This window comes from Trichomycterus rosablanca, chromosome 13 (genome assembly GCF_030014385.1).
Source record: "Trichomycterus rosablanca isolate fTriRos1 chromosome 13, fTriRos1.hap1, whole genome shotgun sequence".
NCBI classification, from domain to species: domain Eukaryota; kingdom Metazoa; phylum Chordata; class Actinopteri; order Siluriformes; family Trichomycteridae; genus Trichomycterus; species Trichomycterus rosablanca.
Window position 1 is genome coordinate 6,860,965 of NC_086000.1, and position 18,438 is coordinate 6,879,402.

At 39.8% G+C, this 18,438-nt stretch overlaps 2 protein-coding genes across 2 annotated transcripts in view; both read right to left on the bottom strand.

Moving 5' to 3' along the window:
- Positions 1–394: 394 nt before the first annotated feature.
- LOC134325656 (inverted formin-2-like) lies at positions 395–12,346 on the bottom strand. Its single transcript, XM_063007902.1, has 17 exons — positions 12,077–12,346; positions 10,902–11,043; positions 10,396–10,528; positions 9,045–9,743; positions 8,469–8,611; positions 8,312–8,373; positions 8,122–8,224; positions 7,941–8,026; positions 7,693–7,793; positions 6,675–6,745; positions 6,335–6,442; positions 5,938–6,008; positions 5,292–5,412; positions 4,381–4,545; positions 4,080–4,182; positions 2,390–2,533; positions 395–1,359 (listed from the first exon to the last, which is right to left on the bottom strand). The coding sequence occupies exons 2-17, from the start codon at positions 10,989–10,991 to the stop codon at positions 395–397; spliced, it is 3,165 nt and encodes a 1,054-aa protein (XP_062863972.1). The 5' UTR covers positions 10,992–11,043; positions 12,077–12,346.
- inf2 (inverted formin 2) overlaps positions 12,073–18,438 on the bottom strand; it is a 34,344-nt gene continuing 27,978 nt past the window's right edge. Inside the window, exons 3-5 of the mRNA XM_063007221.1 lie at positions 16,171–16,286; positions 13,512–13,671; positions 12,073–12,110 (exon numbers count right to left, since the gene is read on the bottom strand). Of these exons, the coding sequence (XP_062863291.1) occupies positions 12,073–12,110; positions 13,512–13,671; positions 16,171–16,286 (314 nt within the window). The remainder of the gene's footprint in view (positions 12,111–13,511; positions 13,672–16,170; positions 16,287–18,438) is intronic.

Below are 18,438 nucleotides of genomic sequence, written 5' to 3' on the forward strand. Positions count from 1 at the left end.
CCCTGGACAGTGCATTAATCCATTGCAAGACTTTGGCCAACCTCTCCCTTAACAATAGCCAATCATGTCGGTGTACACGCGAAGCCGACCAATAGCACCGCTAAGCTCTGGGTTAGTGTACTAGACTGCTGTGCCACCATAATGCCTTATCTGCAATTCTATTAGTTAAAGCGAAACTAGCCAATCTTGGGGGTCTGAAATCATGAACCCAGAGTAGAGTAGGTAGCACACATGCACGTTTAGCTCCCATAAAGCATTTCATGAGCAGCAGTTTAAAATAGATGGTAATCTTACTGGAGTCAATAGTGGGCAGAATCTAGCAAACCAAAAACAAAATGGTTAACAAAAACAAACAAGTATAAATAAATAAACGATAAACAGGACAGGTTCATCCCTAAATAAATCCTCTCCTTTGTCCAATTGGTATCAGTTTCTGCACCCCAAAATATTTGTAAACATTTGTAAAACCACACATGAACATAAGGACGTACACTTTTAATCTCAGACGCCAGCCTTCAAGCACATTATCTTTATTAGGAGGATATACACATAGGTTACCTTCTTTATTGCTTTTTTTCTTCCCTCTGATGAGCTTGTTGGGTTTAAGCTGCGGGTTGGGAGGATTTGAGGAGGAAGAGCTGTCCATTGCACACGCTCCATCAGGTTTATCACAAGCACGCTGCATCTCATTACTGCCATCAGAGTTTGTTTGGCTACTGCTTGAATGCCTCTTTTCATCTTGTTCTTGGCTTTTCAGTGGCATTTCATCAGTAATGGAACTATTTCCATTTGCATCGGGGTCGATATGAGCATCAGAATTGGCGTGGACATTTGTGGCGTTTTTGTGCATAGTTTCGAGAGAACTGCCGTCACCCTCGAGCTGGCTGTTGTTAGCATTCCAGTTTTGTTGCGTGTTCTCTTCTGTTGCAGATGGGTTCACTGTAGATGGGGGCACTGTAGAAGACTGCCCGTCCACCGAATGATTTTCTTTCACTGGAGCGTCTTCGGAAGAAATTCCCTCAGTAATGATTTCAGTTGTATGAGTTTTAGCTTCTTCATTATCTGGTGAGCAGTTTTGTGCTGAAGGATGCTCTGCTGAAGACTCCTGAGGAGGCACTGTGGGTTTTGTTGAGGTGTCTTGAGTGGAGGAGTCTGTCTGGGACTCTTCAACTACTTGAAGTGCAGGCTGAGCTTTACTGCCAGCTACTGCTGCTGCTGCTGCTGTTGCTGTTTCTTCTAGGGGGCTGGTGGAGGAAGCGCTGGCTGGATCTTCTGCGCCCATTTTCTCGGACAGAGGAGGAGGGAGGTCTTGAGGTGCATTTGATGTGACTTCTCCTTCTGCACACCTGACACTTGATGCTGGAGTAGAAGATTAAGAAGAAATAACGTTTTAGACTAAAAAGCAGAAGATAAAATCAAATGAAAATGGCAGCAGAGATCTGCATGCAGGTAATATCATGCTGAATGCAGTCCATTTTCTGGGGTTAGGTAAGTCAAAAGCAGCTGAGTGAAATTATGGAGCAGTTAAAAGGTTGATTTAATAAAATAAAACCTGACGTAATTAAAAAACCTGCCTTTTAAAACTGAAGTGATATTTATTGTCAAACAGTTAACCAAATTAAATAGCCAATTTAGTTTCAATTTAATAACCACACCCAGGCATGATACTGCCAGACCTGTTGAATGTCTGGTAATGCGAAGCAGGTTAGAAGGTCTCAAAAAGCAGCACATGATGCCACATTCTAAAGAGATTCAAATAAAAATGGAAAGGGGCTGCTTTACTGCAAACTGTACTAAAGCATTACGCCATTGAAAGAAACGTAAATATTGTTTATCAATGTACTGAGAAACCTTAGATGATCATTTTTATCTCGTCAGCCAAGAAACTAAACCTGCACTATTTAACAAAACAACTCCATCCATAAAGTCATAATAAATCAAAACTGGTAAGGAAATAAAAATGTTCGCATAACCATCGCCTGACTAATAACATTAAAAATTTATTACAAGAAAACATGATTAGTCCAGATGACCTGATGTTCTGATGCTTGTGTGACCAGTGTAGGTGCTTTCTGTGATTGCCAGGAGTTAGCATGGGCATTGTGACTGGCCTGCAACTCTGCAGCCACATACACAGAAGGGTTTGTTGTGCAGACTGTTAGCTTGGCGGAAGCGTGAGGGCGGCGGCGAACGCTAGAGCTCTGTGTCCAAAGGTCTGAACACCTCTTAACTTTTCATCTTCTTGTTCACTAAAGAAGCAGGCACAAAAACTGCCTTTCTATCTGAACTCCAGCAACAAGCACAAAGTAGAGGAGATGAAAAGGAATGGTGATTTCAGACATTCGGATCGGAGCCACTGAGGATGTTTTCGGAGTCATCTTGTCCTTACCGGTGTCCCTATGCATTTCACTAGAGGAGGCACTTTCCGTTTCGCACCTGGGCCGAGTCTTCCTGAGCTGGAAGCCTTTCCTGATGTCAGCCAGTAGGTTGTCAATAATGCAGCCATCCTCCTGAGGTAAAGCACCTCTTCTGACTAAAAATACAGAACAAATATCATTAATATTACAATTATTATAAACATAATATCATACATTTGATTTCAAATCAAAGTTTGCCCTGATATTTTCTTGATAGTATTAGCAGTCCAAATATAAATGTGCATGCATAAAGTGATCTACTGATTCAGTCAGCTCCCATATTACTGCCACCCATGACAATGTGTAAAAGCATTTCTTAATCCTGAAGCTCTCCAGATTGTCTTTCTGGCACGTCTCTCTTCAGAGTACCACTCAGCATTTGAAAAGGACTTAGTTTAAAGTCTAGAATGGCTATGGCAAAAGTTAAATGTTAGCTAAATCTTTTTTATGTAGATTTGAACACTTGTTTTGGATATTTTTTTGGCTAGCCCACTACCACTAGGGTTCAGGGTTTCAATTCACAGTGGTGCTGTCAGCTGGTTGGGCATCTACATACAGATGATTGGTGGTCTGGTTTGGGTTGGCGAGGCCCTGTGATGGATTGCTGTCCTGTACGGGATCCCTGGGGAAACGGGGGATCCCTGGGACCCCGACCGGTTTAAGGTGATGGTAAAACATAACGATGAATAAGAGGCGCTCAGGTGGCGCAGCTGTAAAACACGCTAGCACACCAGAGCTGATATCTCAAACTCGTCAGTTGAAATCTCAGCTCTGAGCACCTACACAAACAACGATAGGCTTGTTTAAGGGAGGGTACCGGAGGGGATTCCTCATAACTGAGGCAATGGGGATGAAGAATCACACACTAATCTTCTGTGTGCGGGAGCCATTAACCAGCCAGCAGAGGCCAGAATTGCCAAAGTAATGAGAAATATCTTTGTCACGCCTACTTAGACATAGCCAATTATGTCAGTGTAGACACTCAGCCAGTCCATAGTAAAGATCTCTAATCTTAGCAAGATCAAAATGCATTTTGGTGTCACCACGTTCCCAAATCTCAATGCAATGTTCTTTCTCGGCCAAAGTCATTACTGCTCAGGTTGCTGATTATTAGTGGTTTAATAGTTCTTGTATTTGTTCCAGTTGTTGCATCATTTTTCAACACTACAACTGAAATGTAACTGAACTGCTTGCACTGCTGTTGCCCTGACTAAGGAGAGCAGTGGACTATTGTGCACCCTCTCTGACATTGCTGCCTGCTTATTTTAAACCTGCCAGAGGCGGAGTCTTAGAGAGATCAATAATACGTATGGGAAAACACACTGCGCTGCGCCATGATTTTCCCACCCCTTGTGTAGTCGCCTTGACCAGCCGGCAGAGGAGGATTATGCAGAAGCAATACAGGAACCCTGTCTATTTCCCTTCCTCAGACACAGCCAATTGTGTTCGCTGGACACCCGGCTAGGCCGATAGCACAGCTGAGATCTCAGTGATGGGCTAGCATATTAGACCGCTACGCCACCCACGCACCCTAACATATTTTGAACATGCCGCTCCATTCCTATATTTTGTAGATGTTCTGATTATCAGCTTGACAGTAAGAATTTTGACTAAAGGACAAACATTCCTGGCAGACTTGTGACAGGTTTAGAGAGTACTTACTGATCTTGCCGTTCTCTCCCTTCTGTCTCTTGGACTCCTCCTCTGCCAGCTGCTTCTTCCTCTTCTCTGCTTTGGCAGCCTGCTCCTTACGGATCTTGTTCTCCTGGAACAGAAAATGATTTCAAACAGAAGGTCAGTATGAGGGTGAAGAAGTTATTTTTAGTGGCTGTTTGCAACAGCACACAAGAATCCAAAGATGATAGCATGCAGTAAAATCACAGATGATTTAGATATTGTCATTCCTATGCACAAATTCGCAAATGTCGTCAAGCAATTTGCTAATAGAAACAAAACGGATTACTTTTAATGCTTTAAGAAAAAGTCCTCTGAATGTCTTTATGTTGCTGAAGAGTTCCTCTAGTGAGAGCTGAGCTGTATCCTCACACAGATACTGAGCCAGATCCACCTTCTTCTTCTCGATGTTAACAAATCTGTCTTCTACAGCTTGACATGCCTGAAGGTTCTCCTACATATGGAGCAAAAAGTTTCATATAATGCAGACATGCTCACATGCTCATCAGCTAAGCTCAACATGAATGTTATTAATAGGATCTATTTAATTGAGTTTAATTATAAGATCTTTCACATGATTTCACATAAGTGCACTGAATGTCTCACTATAATGTCAGATGCAAAATAAAATCTATTTTCATATACAATTGTTCAACCAGAATCATCTTGTCCTATAGTACTAAAATAAAAAGGAATTTAAACTACAAATACATGTTTTCATAAATATCATAATAATATTCATAATAATTTTTTTTCATTCCATTTTCATTCAGGTCTGAGTCCACTGGAAAACTCTTGGCGCAAGGCAGAAACCACAGACATGTTTAACTCCCGAAACAAAGCCAATCATATTTATGTAGATGTTCTGCAGTTCCATAGACAGCTGACATTCATACTTGGATCTCAGCGGTGGTGGGCTTGCTTAACAGACTGTCGCACCACCTGAGCGCCCAACTAAAGCAATAAAGGTTCACGAACACTTCATGTCTCCAAATGACGACCACTGCCAGATAGTTCTCATATTAAACTGAAATGCGTTTCATACAAAACTACATGTGAATAAACTATCAAATACTGTACATTGTCTGCTTAGTGGCAAAGGATTAACTTTGCAGAACCCCAATTCTCAAAAAGCTTAGTATTTTTTATCCTGTGGAATAAAGAATAATATTAAAAAGGAAAATGTTCTTCTTTACTTACCTCAGTAACACGTGAAAACTGATCTTTAACATCTTTAACAGATGAACAGACTTTCTTCTCAGTGTCCCTTAAACGCTTAGACAGTCCATTCGTCTCAACTTGAATGGATTCCAGGTTTATTCTAAAGGAAAAAAAACAAAATTATAAAACGGATAGTTCCGGTCCTAAAATCTGATTGGCTGAGCCGTGTTCGAAGCCGTTGTAAAATCCCCGATAAACTCACACCTATGACCACCTCACATCATTCCATATTAATACGCCACTGAATCGAAAAACTTAATGTTATTTTCGCCCTCATGTTGCCTAGCAACACTGTTAATCGAACTATTTTGCGTCGCGGAAGAATGCTTTATTGTAAGTTTATACACAATAAATACATTTATGAATTAAACATTGTTGTATTTATTATATTTTTTGTTGACCGCCGTTTTATAAAAGCAATAAGCCACTCGAGACCGTGCATTACTGTTATGATTTTAGCACGGGGAAAGAAGTTTTAGTTTAGTTTCAAAAACGTCATCCCCGTGCTAAAATCACAGTAATGCACGGCCTCTCGTGGCTTATTGCTTTAATATCCCCCGTTAAACCAACTAGACAAAATCCATCTAGGTGAAATTGGGATGTATTTGTATTGTATTGTATTCACCCTGCTGCTTTTTCACAACTCTCAATGTCATCGGAAAGGCTCAGAAGTTCAGGGTGGTTCAATTCTGCTTCCTGGAAGTACATAATCCATTACTACTTTAGCACTGCACCAAGCAAACACAAATTCTAAAGACCAAAACAGAATCTAATCAGGAAAAAGATATTTGTACAAGCTAACTATATTAATATTGGCCTAGCACAAGGTAGATATGTACCGCACTTGTGGTGATGGTGATGTTTTATATATATATACTTAAAGTAATTCAGTGCTCAGGCAACACTGAAGCACAGTGTATTTACAGTATTACCATCCCATTATAGCTATTAAATCAAAATACTGTAGTGTTTTCAAATGAACATAATTATTCTCATGCGTGTTAAGCAGAATAACCAAGTACCTCGAGGATATGGTGCAAGAGAGTAATGCGACCCTTGTTGGCTTTGGTCTCAGTCAGCTTTAGCAGGGAGCTAATTTTGAATCCTTCAGCGTTTCCTGTATGACTTCCCTGCCCAAAGAAAAAAAGATTTGCTTATTTACCAAACTTCAACTTAAATGGGCTATTGCAATTAGAACACTGAATATAAAAACACAAAGTTGCCAAATCTTTATTTTCTGCACCACAACAGAACTGCCAAAGAAAATCCCATCTGCCCGTTTTTATTAGGTGATTCTATGTGAAAATCATTACAGTAACTTACAGCAAACCTTACAGCATATACACTTTGTAATGTCCTTACATAATTGAGGAAGTTTCCCACATGAAGAATGAGCTTGCAGAAACTGGGCAGCAGAGTGCTTGTTTTCAGGCCTACAGGAAAAAACAGACACCAAAAACACATTTTAACCAACTTAATCACTAAATTAACAGTTCTGTAATGTTTCTGTATGTAGTGGGCATGTTTATTGGAGTAAACAGTTTCAATTACAAATTCTCATACTCATGCAATGTTTGAATATCAGATTAGGATCAGATTTAAACTGATAAGCCACAACATACGGACCACCTGCCCTGCCTAATATGCTGCCAAAACAACTCTGACCTGCCTAAAACATGGACTCAACAAGACATCTGAAGGAGTCCTGTGGTATCTGGTACCAGGACATTACTAGCAAGTCATTCAGTCCTGCAGTGCATTCTGGTAGCAACTTTACAAAACGTGTCAGGCTGCGATTCATGTTTTTTTTTTTTTTTTTTTACTCCTTGAACCACTGTCAGTGGGTACTCATCACGCTTGTGTGTAAGCACCCCTTGCTGCTTTGGAGATACTTCAGCCTAGTAATGGTTCTAATAAAGTGGTTTAGATCATCAACACTTAAAAGTATTTTCTCCCTCAGATATTCCAAAACTATTCTAATAAAACAGATGAATGTTCTTACAGCTCCTAGCTTATCAAACATGCTGAATAATTCAATTTTAAATAATTTAACAAACTCCTTTCATGATGACAATACGGATTCTGAATTTGAACACAGACCACAAAAAAAAGTCATGAATAACGAAGGCTGCCGCAACCGTCCGTGCCTGTGATGTTTCACAGAAGCTTGCTATGATAGATATAATATATAATAGATACTTCTTTATTATAGCAAGGCATTTTAGGGCTTTATGCCAATATCGGCTATATAGTTGATATTGGAATCCTATACAATCTGTACAGTGTGTAAATAATATTGCTGATTTAAAAGTGCAGTTTCCAGCAACAAAATATTAATGCAAGGTCAGACTTTCCACACAGTAACAAATCTCCCACTCACTATTGCATGCTTCTTCTACCAGCTGTGCCTTGGGCCTCAAAATCTCCAGCACAGACGTGGTCTCTTCACACAGCAGCATACACTCAATTCTTAACTGGTAGCTAGATTAGACAGAACGGTAAAAAAACAGCCAAAAACAATTCAGGTGAACCCAAGGGTCAATGTTAACGGACTTTTTTCTTTTCAAATCCACTTGAGCAGTGTTGACAGAATAACTTTGTACTACATTAATAGGAAAAGGCCATTACCAGGGAACAGCCAGGAGTAAGAGGTAAAACTGGTCCACGTTGGCAAGCTTGTCCCTTTCTCCTTGGAAGGAGTTCAGATTGTCAATCTTTAACACAGAAAAAGAGGCCAGGTTGAAGTCATTTAACAAAATTTTTTTTTCTTCCATATTTCATAAATTAAGTTCTGTTGTGCGTGACCCACCTCATGTTTCTCAGGCAGGAGCTTTAGCAACTGTTTTAACACCTCAACATCAAACTTGGAACGATCCCCTTTCTCAATCATGGCCACAAAGTCCACATAAGAGCTATTTAAAATGATTATAGCATTAACAATAGTATCAAATAGTTTACTGACAAGAGCATATAATACTAATCTACATTAAATAGCTCACCATTTAAATTGTTTGAGAAATATATTTAAATTTAGGTTCTTTTTGGGATCGATAAACGAAATCTACAAGAAAGGAAAGAAATGTTTAGAAGGTCATCATGTATCCCAAAACTCTCGTAAAACATTATCTATGGGATAGAACAAAAGTGGTAACATACCTCTTTGGGTTCCTTCTTAACAGGCGTGACTGGGCTTTTCTCTTTGGGCTGAGCCACAGGGAGACTGAAGAGTTCCTCAATGTTAGTGTAGTTTGGCTCCAAAGGATGATCAGCTTGCACTGAGGCCCATATACTGCAACCGTCTGCAACAGAAAGAAGAAAACACCCCTTAATATGAGAATGATCTACCATTAGAATAATAATACTAGAATAATCTACAAGAGTTCAGGTTTCATGCTTTGTACATCAGTTTATTCATCATCACACAATGATTCCTTGGACTGTGATACCAGCTGTAAAATGGGGGTAAAGGGAGTATGATGGACTGGGACACTTTTGCTGGACTTGGAGTGACTGAAACCCTGACCCAGAGGCTACTAAAGCATTTTGAGCTGATGCAATACTTTCTCTTTTACATCTAGTTGGTCAGGGAATCTACAGCAAGACAAAGACCCAAAACATGCTTTCAGCTTCAAAACTTAAAAACACTTCTATTTTAAGGGCAAATAGTACGTCTAATATATATTTAACGGGTTTATTTAGAAGCATGCTGGCTATAGATGGTATACAACTTACCAGTGACTGCTCTGGAATTGAGCTTCTGCCAGTTGAGCTTCTTCATCCGTAGTGTAGGATGAGGACCGGTCTTTACAGGCATGCTGGACGACCTGCCCAGATAATGGACGCTTTGGGCTACTATTATATCTCCTCCTATTGGAGGTGGGCATGGTATACCAGGGAATGGAGGTGGTGGGGGAGGTCCTCCAGGTGCCATCCCTGGTAAAGGAGGAGGTGGTGGAGGCATTCCCATGCCAGGTAAGGGTGGAGGAGGAGGAGGAACAGCCAAGCCTGGTAAAGGTGGTGGAGGGGGAATCCCTATTAATGGCAGAGGTGGTGGGGGAGGAGGTGCAGGACCACCCATTCCAGGTAAAGGCGGTGGTGGTGGTGGGGGAGGTGGGGGACCAACAGGACCCGCAAGAAGGGGTAGAACAGGTGGAGGTGCTTGGATTCCCATTCCAGGTAAAGGTGGTGGTGGTGGGGGAGGTGGTGGTGGTGGAGGTTGGGTGGTGCATGGCATCTGGGCAGAGCTGATGGGTTCTACATGGTTGGTAATGGGCATCTTTTTTAAACATTCCTTCTCCTTATCAGCCAGCTCAGTCTGAACTGACTTGTCAGCTTTTTTGGGTGGTGGAGCATCCACGTGATGAGAACCAGTAACTGCACCTTTAGAAAAGGTAAGTCGCTGCATGATCTTTTCACAGGAGTCCAGCTGAGCTGGAATGCATAAGACACAGAAAATTAACATCATTAACATGCTAAATAGCTGGAAAACGTTACACTACATGGCCAAAAGTACACGGACACACCTCATTAGTTCATGTGTTTCAGCCACACCTATTGCTTGCAGCTGTACAAAATTAATTATGTAAAATAAATCAAAACTTCCAACTGTTCCATCATGCCTGCACCCATGTGCAGAGTGAGGCGAATAGAAACATAGTTTGGACTTCTTTACTCATTTGACAGAAGATCAAACAATATTATTGATGTATTATACAAAACTATAATAGGATGTCAAACAAGTTCATTGTCAGGTGTCCATATACTTTTGGACATGTAATATCCTTATGGGTACATAATGACATCCAAAAACCTCTTATCTCAAGTTAAACAAGAAAATATGACCTAGTAAAGAAGATGAAACAGATCAAATCAGGGATGTAAATAATTAATCAAACAACCAGCAAAGAAGTCATTGTTCCAACAACCTACCTTAAATTCAATAGCTGAAGCAGATACCTAATTAAAATGACTACATATTTACACACAACTCAAATAAAGTAAAGCAACTAGTTTTCAAATGAAATAAATGGCCTTATTTAAATGATCAAAGTTAGAATTTTTTTTTACAATCTATGAGACTCACAGTTTTGGGCTAACAGGAGAGCACGGTTAGTTAGAGCCTCTAAGGCCTGCCAGATGTCTACTCGCTCAGGTCCTATCAACAACAGCGTCTGTAAGATGGACAACAGCTGCAGCGAAGCAGGGGAGCTACTCACCTACAGGGAAAAAGTTTAAAAACAAAGAGTTTGGTTTTAGATCAGTACTTTCAGCAACACACATCATGTTCAGAATCTTCTTTAGGTAATAAAACCATTTGGTTATTATCAATAAGTGCAATTTCATAGTCAAGTGCAGAGTATCTCAACGTCAAGAAAAACCATAATAAATAAACATCCATGATAAAAAAAAGCATACCGTTTTGCGTAAAATGTAAAAAAAATGGACTGCTACAATATCTCACTTCTCGTTAAAGTGAGCTCATGTATTGTACACAGTAGGGCAGTGCACCTTACAGCAAAAGCGAGTTGGACCTCCGTTTGGTAGCACAATACAGTATATATGTATGAGGCTCACATAGCAAAGTCTTACTTTGTTGAACAGAGTGATGAAGACCTCATGGTGATTGCTCATGTCAATTCCTCCATAAATTCTGAGCAATTCCTCATCATCCTCAGCCATAGCTTCCTCAAATGCCTCACACTGAATAATCAAGTCCTCATCCTCCTCCTCCCTGAAATAAATACAGACATATTTAGCATGTTGAGAGAAAATAATATAGATTTAGTACCAAACTGAAACAAAAAAATTCCAATGGTCCAAAGTTGTTTAAGTGAAATTATAATCACTGCAGTATAATAGCTAATTAATAATCACAATTGTTTTACTTAACACTAAAATCATATCTTGACTATCCAATCAAATTATGTACAAAACTTCATTCTTTTGGGAGTCACTGTGGCTAAGTGGGTAGCACTGTCGCCTCACAGCAAGAAGGTCATAGGTTCGATCCCCCGGTGGGGCGGTCCGGGTCCTTTCCGTGTGGAGTTTGCAAGTTCTCCCCGTGTCCACGTGGGTTTCCTCCAGGTGCTCTGGTTTCCTCCCACAGTCCAAAGACATGCAAGTGAATTGGATTGGAGATACAAAATTGTCCATGATTGTGCTCAATATAACCTTGTGAACTAATGAACCTTGTGTAATGAGTGACTACCGTTCCTGTCATTAATGTAACCAAAGTGTAAAACATGACGTTAAAATCCTAATAAACAAACAAACAGTTTGGGGTTTCTTCCCAACCCTGACAAGAGACACAATAGCTCATTTCGTATGTGCACAGAGAAGCCAACAGATATGGTCAACGATAATAATTAAGAATTCATTAGATGACTATTTTAAAATTAAATAACATTACAGAACTTTCTACATCAGTTGCTGTATGCAAAATTTTGTCTGAGCATATTTTTTTAAAAATGCTCTAATTAGTTTTTTGGACAAAATAGTACATTTTATATTCAATAAGGAACAAAAAATCATTAGTCACAAAATCATTGATTATACCAAGATACATACAGTCTATGGCCAAATATGTGTTCTAATTATTGAGCTGAGGTAAACATGCTACACCTTATGGGTAACTGAACAGTGCACTGTGCCCTTACATTATTTCTTTTAGCATTTTTATTGTTGTATTTACCTCAATTTTATGTAATTTAAATGAATTTCATTAAATTTTTTTAGCATTTGTTTTGACACCTGTTTCAACTCACCTCAGTTTGGGTAGAACGTCGAGGAGCTGCAAACCTGGTAGACAAAAAGTAAACAAAGCAACCGAAATTTCATGAGTTTCTTCAAAGACTTCGACTTCGTAAACATTCCTCTACTTCAGTGAGCTGAACCTGAACAGCCAAACCGCTTCCTTTTTCTTTTTGAAAAAGTGCAAAAGGTTCTGCACTTAAACAAGGTGAGCGCAATTAAACAATTAAACCAAGCGCCATTGAAGGATGCGTCCCAAACCACAAACTACCCTACTAAATAGTATGCCGAATTAGGGCGCTAGCTGATACACAACCTATCATAGTATACTACATATTGCAGTGCTATGAGACGCGGTTCGTAACCAGGCTTTGCTACGTTTAACGAAGCTTTTAAAATAAAACAAATTAACGGTAGGAATTCGGTGGTGTCCTGAATCACACAGCAGTACTTTTTCCTCACACACTACACTAATTAGTGCGCCAGATATTGTACAAGGCTGACTACGAAGTGCACTATCTAGGGGAGATGGTGTGGTTTAGATGTAAGCCAATTTAAATAGTAACCTCGAAAACAGGTAACTTATAAACAAACTTAGTTTAAAGCGTCTATTACATTTACATTTTCAGCATTTAGCAGACGCCTTTATTCAAAGCGACTTACAGTACAGTTACAGTATACAGTCTGAGCAATTGAGAGTTAAGGGCCTTGCTCAAGGGCCCAACAGCAGCAACCTGGCAGTAGTGGGGTAACCTTCTGGTTACTGGTCCAGTAATTTTACCACTAGGCTACAGCTGGCCTATTTATGAAATCCAATTTATGAAAAATATTTAATGATCATTTAGGTGTTTTCCATAATTATGATTTCTATACACGTTATGTGTTAATTTTATTGATTTTCACTAACTGCTTAAAGGTAGTCCAGTGCAACATATAAACACTGGCACAGGGCAGGAACACACCCCAGACAGGGCCCTTACCCCTTAATTCACTCACTCATGTTTTCACTTATTAACAATTTCAAATAGCCAATATACCTGCAGACATGACTTCAGAAGGTGGCAGGAATGTACCAGGGCATGAAGAGAACATGATAAACAGATACACAGACAGTGATTTAGGGCAGGTATTAAACCCATGTCCCCAGGGCCCAATAGTACAGAACTGTCACACCCAGATAGTCTGAAACTAGAATAAGCAGCAGTTAAGCTATTGCTGATAAACAGAAAATTCCAGTCTAGAAATTTTAATTAAATTGCAAATAAACACAGCTGACTAGGATGTTTAGCCAGCCCCCCAGATACAGCCAATTATGTCTGTGTAGAGCCCAACCGACCAATAGCACCGGACCCCGAATCTCAGCAGTACTGAGCTAGCGCATGTTACCTCTACATTACCCAAATGGCGTAACAATTGAGATTAAATGTGGCATATTAACATATTGCGTACCAATGAACTCCTTGCGCATCTTGTCCCGTTGACGTAGATCATCAGTGCTGAAGATTAGGGCGTTGATCACACTAAGCAATGTTACCATGTAGGGTACATTATCAGTACTTTGTAGCTCATTCATGACCACACTGAAGCGGTACTGCTGCATCTTTACAGTCTGTAATAGAACAACAACAAAAAAACAAACAAACATGACTTTGACATCCGTTTGTACCATCCATGAACTTGGATGGTCTTCAACTTGCTGCCATTGTTAGATCTATTTGTTTTATTGATACACACCACTAATGCACTGTACTAATATTAAAACCAACAATTATGGTCATTTGATCTATTTAACTGAATGGAAAGTATTGTTTTGTTTAATTCAAAGCAATCGTGGACATTGGCTGTTAGTATTTATAAAGGCTATGCAAAAAGGTCAGATATTGCTTTGTAATGTTGTCATTTCTACCTCTAAATGCAGCACTGCCCTCTTTGTGCGTGTGGAAATTGGACTGGTGGTTCTTTTATAACTAAGATCTTATATTATAAAAACTAAAAAAGCAATTATTGAAAAAAACTTCATACAGTTAATCATTACAGAAATTTTTTTTTTTTACAGTATGTTAAACTCTTAATCACTGCTGATAACAATAAATCTGCAGATGTGGAGCCGATTGAATAGTATTTATAATCATGGACAGTAACAGTTGAAGGCGTAATTGTGGTGTGCTGTTAAAGTACGTGAGCACCTGACCATTATTTTGTTGGACATCCTATTCTAAAACCATGATGTTTAATTTAATGTGCACCCAGGACACAGGGGACACAGGGGTATCTTTGCACCAAACTTGTCAAACTGCGTCTTTATGGTAGCACAGGAAAGGTCTTTCTCTAAACTGTTGCCATAATGTTGGAAACACAGTTTACTTCATATAATAGATGTTATACACGTTAGCCGTGGGTGTGGGTGGAACACCTGGACTTAATCAAATGAAGGGATGTCCACATACAGTACTTTCGGCCACCCAGTATATGTTGTGTTCTGTGTTTACATGAAGGATCTTCAGTTATGTAGGCTAACATCACACATGTTAACAGCAAAAAACAGTGAATAAGATGAATTGAATGCATTAAATACAAATTAATAACCATTCAGCTTTTCAATTGTTTGGGTTTTTTGCCAACATGGTGGCAATACCACTAAAAACAGGTAAACATTAGTAAATGTTTCTTCGTTGCTGTTGTAAAATGTAAAATTGAGGTATTTCTTCAGAAGCATTATGCAAGTTTTTATGTAAACACTAGGCGCCGCCATTACCTAAACCACAGCAAAATATTCCTCCGCGTGTTTCTCGCCCTATATTCTCGCCCTATATTCTCCTCATTAAAACCCTTACGCTACACCTGGAACAGCTAATTACTATTAATTTACTTGATAACACTACATTTAAGTGTGTTTAATATTGAGTTGAACGATTTAAGAGTTTAAATTACCCACAACAGAATTCAGAGTTAATGTTATTCTCAACATAAACACCCGCCCAGACACTTACACAGCTAAGACAAAGTTTACCCAAAAAAAGTGTCATGGTTATTTATCAAAACTTAAGTTTAAACTTAATCTCTTTATCACTTTACATTATCATGTCCAATCCCGAGCAAATGTTAGGGCTATTGAATATAATACTACATTAATGATAGTCCACACTACTGAAGAAGTCATAATAAACAAGTCAACATGTGGTTATCTGGTTCCAGGACATTACCAGGAGATCCTTTAACTTCTAGAAGTTGTGGGGTTGGATCACCCTACAGTGCATCCTGATGCCCTCGCTTTTGTGGGTAAACAATGCACACATGCCCTGCCATGCACATGATCTTGGAGAAACTGGATTTGTTTGACCAGTCGACCTTCATCCACTGCTCTGATGCCCTGCTGGTTCAGTTCATGGCTTTGGCCTTGCTTTCTACTGTGGACTATAGTTTGAATGGGCACTTTGACTGACATGTGACTACTCAGCCCTGTACACAAAAGGGTTTGTTACATTGTATGTTGTGACTCATTTACTTAATCAGCACAACATTTAATATATCCCTGACAATGACATGCACCATTGTTGCACTGTTGTAATACTTTACTTTACTTAATTCGTTCGTTCGTTCATTTGTTCGTTCGTTCATTTGTTCGTTCGTTCGTTCATTCATTCATTCAACTACTGCTTTATCATGGTAAGTGGGTCAAAATGGGTCTAATTCATTGGGGAAAAGCAGAAAACACAGAAGACAGGTCGCCATTCCATTACGGAGCAGACACCCACACCCACATACACTTTAGTACCAATATTAGTAGCTCCACTTGGCCTGACTGCATGTCTTCAAACTTGTGGGGGGAAAACTGGACCAACCGGAGGAAACCCACACAAACAGGGAGAACATGCAAACAGAAAGGACCCTGGCCACCCAGCCGGAGAAGCAAGCCCCGTGGGTCGACAGAACTACCCACTGAATCAGTTTTTTTTTTTTTTACATATCTTGGTTAATACTTAGAAATACAGTTTTTATTCACTGTTCCAGTTCCTCACATGCCTAAGCAAGGTAATCAACACTGTATGTGGATCTGAAATACAATAAATGTTAACTGGCTTAGGTCACACTTGTGATCATCACCTACCTTATAGTGGTCCAGAGCGTCCAGAGCCAATCTATATCCCTCCGCAGAGAACATGCTGAGAGCAGCCAGCAGCTCAAACACCTGCTTTTTCACCATGACGTTGGATGTATCCAGAGCTGGACAAATCAAGCAACAAAAAACAACACGTTTAAGTTTTTCTCCATATTTTAGTAGTGCCATAGCACGTTGTCCTTTATTTTGGCTTGTCTGTGTCATCCTTCTACTTAGGGTTTGTTGAAGGACTCACAGGCTACATTTTTAGGAAACAGACCTTTGGACCTAGGAAGGAAAACAACCAAGAATGTGACTGGTCAAGAAACTAGATCAATGCATAGGGCTATCAACGTGTCTTTTAGTGTCTGTTTGTAAACAAAATTTGTCTAGATTGCTTAATAGTAGCCTACTAAAAATGTGCTTTCCGGCAATCCAGTCCCCTTGTGATAATTCTTGCCATCACATGCCCATAAATGTGTAATGCAAAGGGCAAGACCTGTGCCAAGGTTTAGCAAGTAATTACTTGTCTCTACAATCCCAATATACACTTCCGCAGTAGTGGTACCTTTTCACAAATGCAAGCCACCCATGTCAGAGACACAGTGATGCACCCCATACAATTCCATACTTTCTTTTCCAGACTTTTTCACCTTTCACTGATATTTGTGATATTTTCATATAGTAACATGTATAAAGTATATCAGTAGACATATTTCTGGAGCCAGAACACACTCACTGGACACTGTATTAGAAACATCTGTATAGAGCTTGTTTATGTCATGTGGCAGCAGCACAATTGATAAAATCACACAAACACCAGTCAAGAGCAGAACATTAGAATGGGAAAAATTGTGCTGACATAGTTGTTGGTGCCAGACTGGTTTGAGCTGACAGGAAGGCTACAGTAAATTAAATAAACACTTCTTTTAGCCACTAACAGGAATCCCATGGCTGCTGATAGTGGCTTGTAGCCAAAGTTCAGTGTCTGTAGCTTGATCATCCATGGGCTGACAAATTGGGCTTAGTCGTATCCTCAAGGTAAGTCTCAGGCTTTGATAAAATAGTACCAGTCACATCTGATTATTATCAATAGCAGAAAAGTATGGGTAAAGCAAGAATCTAACATCACTTATGCCCAAATGTTCCTCACAACCATTTAGAAAAAACATGGAAAATGACGTCACTGTATCTGTATTAAACAAACAATCATTGATCTTCCCTGGAATGTCTTTTTACTGATAAAACCTGCACCTTCTTGTTTGTGCCACCACATAAATTCTTGGAAGGTGAGTTCTTACCCTGCATATGAACACAGTGACATCACCCTCCATTTTTTCTTTTTCTTCTATACATTTCTGACATTAATGCCTTTTAAGCTCATTTTTAAAGCCCTTTTAAGTGGCCAAGGCTCATTCATGCACATGAGGAGCAAAGGCGGGCTCGTGTGGTCCAAACAAAAATGGTTCAGGAATGGTTTGAGGAGCACAACAACCAGTTTGAGGTATTGACTTGGCCTCCAAAATCCCCATATCTCAATCCAATCGAGCATCTGTGGGATGTGCTGGACAAACAAGTCTGACCCATGGAGGCCCCACCTCACAACTTACAGGAGTTAAAGGATCTGCTGCTAACATCTTGGTGCCAGATACCACAGCACACCTTCAGGGGTCTAGTGGAGTCCATGCCTTCGACGGGTCAGGGCTGTTTTGGCAGCAAAAGGGGGACCAACACAATATGAGGAAGGTGGTCATAATGTTATGCCTGATCGGTGTACACTAGCCTAGACTGATTGTCACATTGTATACACATTAGGAGAGTGTCAGGTTTACTACCAGGCAGTATCTTAGCTTTAAATCCAGAATCCATTTATTATTATGGGTAACCATTAACACATGGCAAAATGAATTTTCTCAAGCCATGGTTGGGACTGATTCTTTGCTTACAGATTTGACTTTTTTTAAGCTACATTTTTAGGAACCAGACCTTAGGACCTAGGAGGAAAAACAACTAAGAATGTGACTAGATCAATGCACAAGGCTATCCATGTGTCTTTCAGTGTTTTTTGTATACAAAGTTCCCCTAGATTGCCTAATAGTAGTCTACCTAAAAATTTGCTTCCCGGCAATCCAGCCCCTTGTGATAATTCTTGCTACCACATGCCCATGAATATGTGGTGCCAAGGGCAAGACCTGTGCCAAGTTTTAGAACATAAGTACTTTTCCCTCTTGCTTTGAAAAATGGATGGTTAGTGTACCACATAAATGAAAAGCTTTT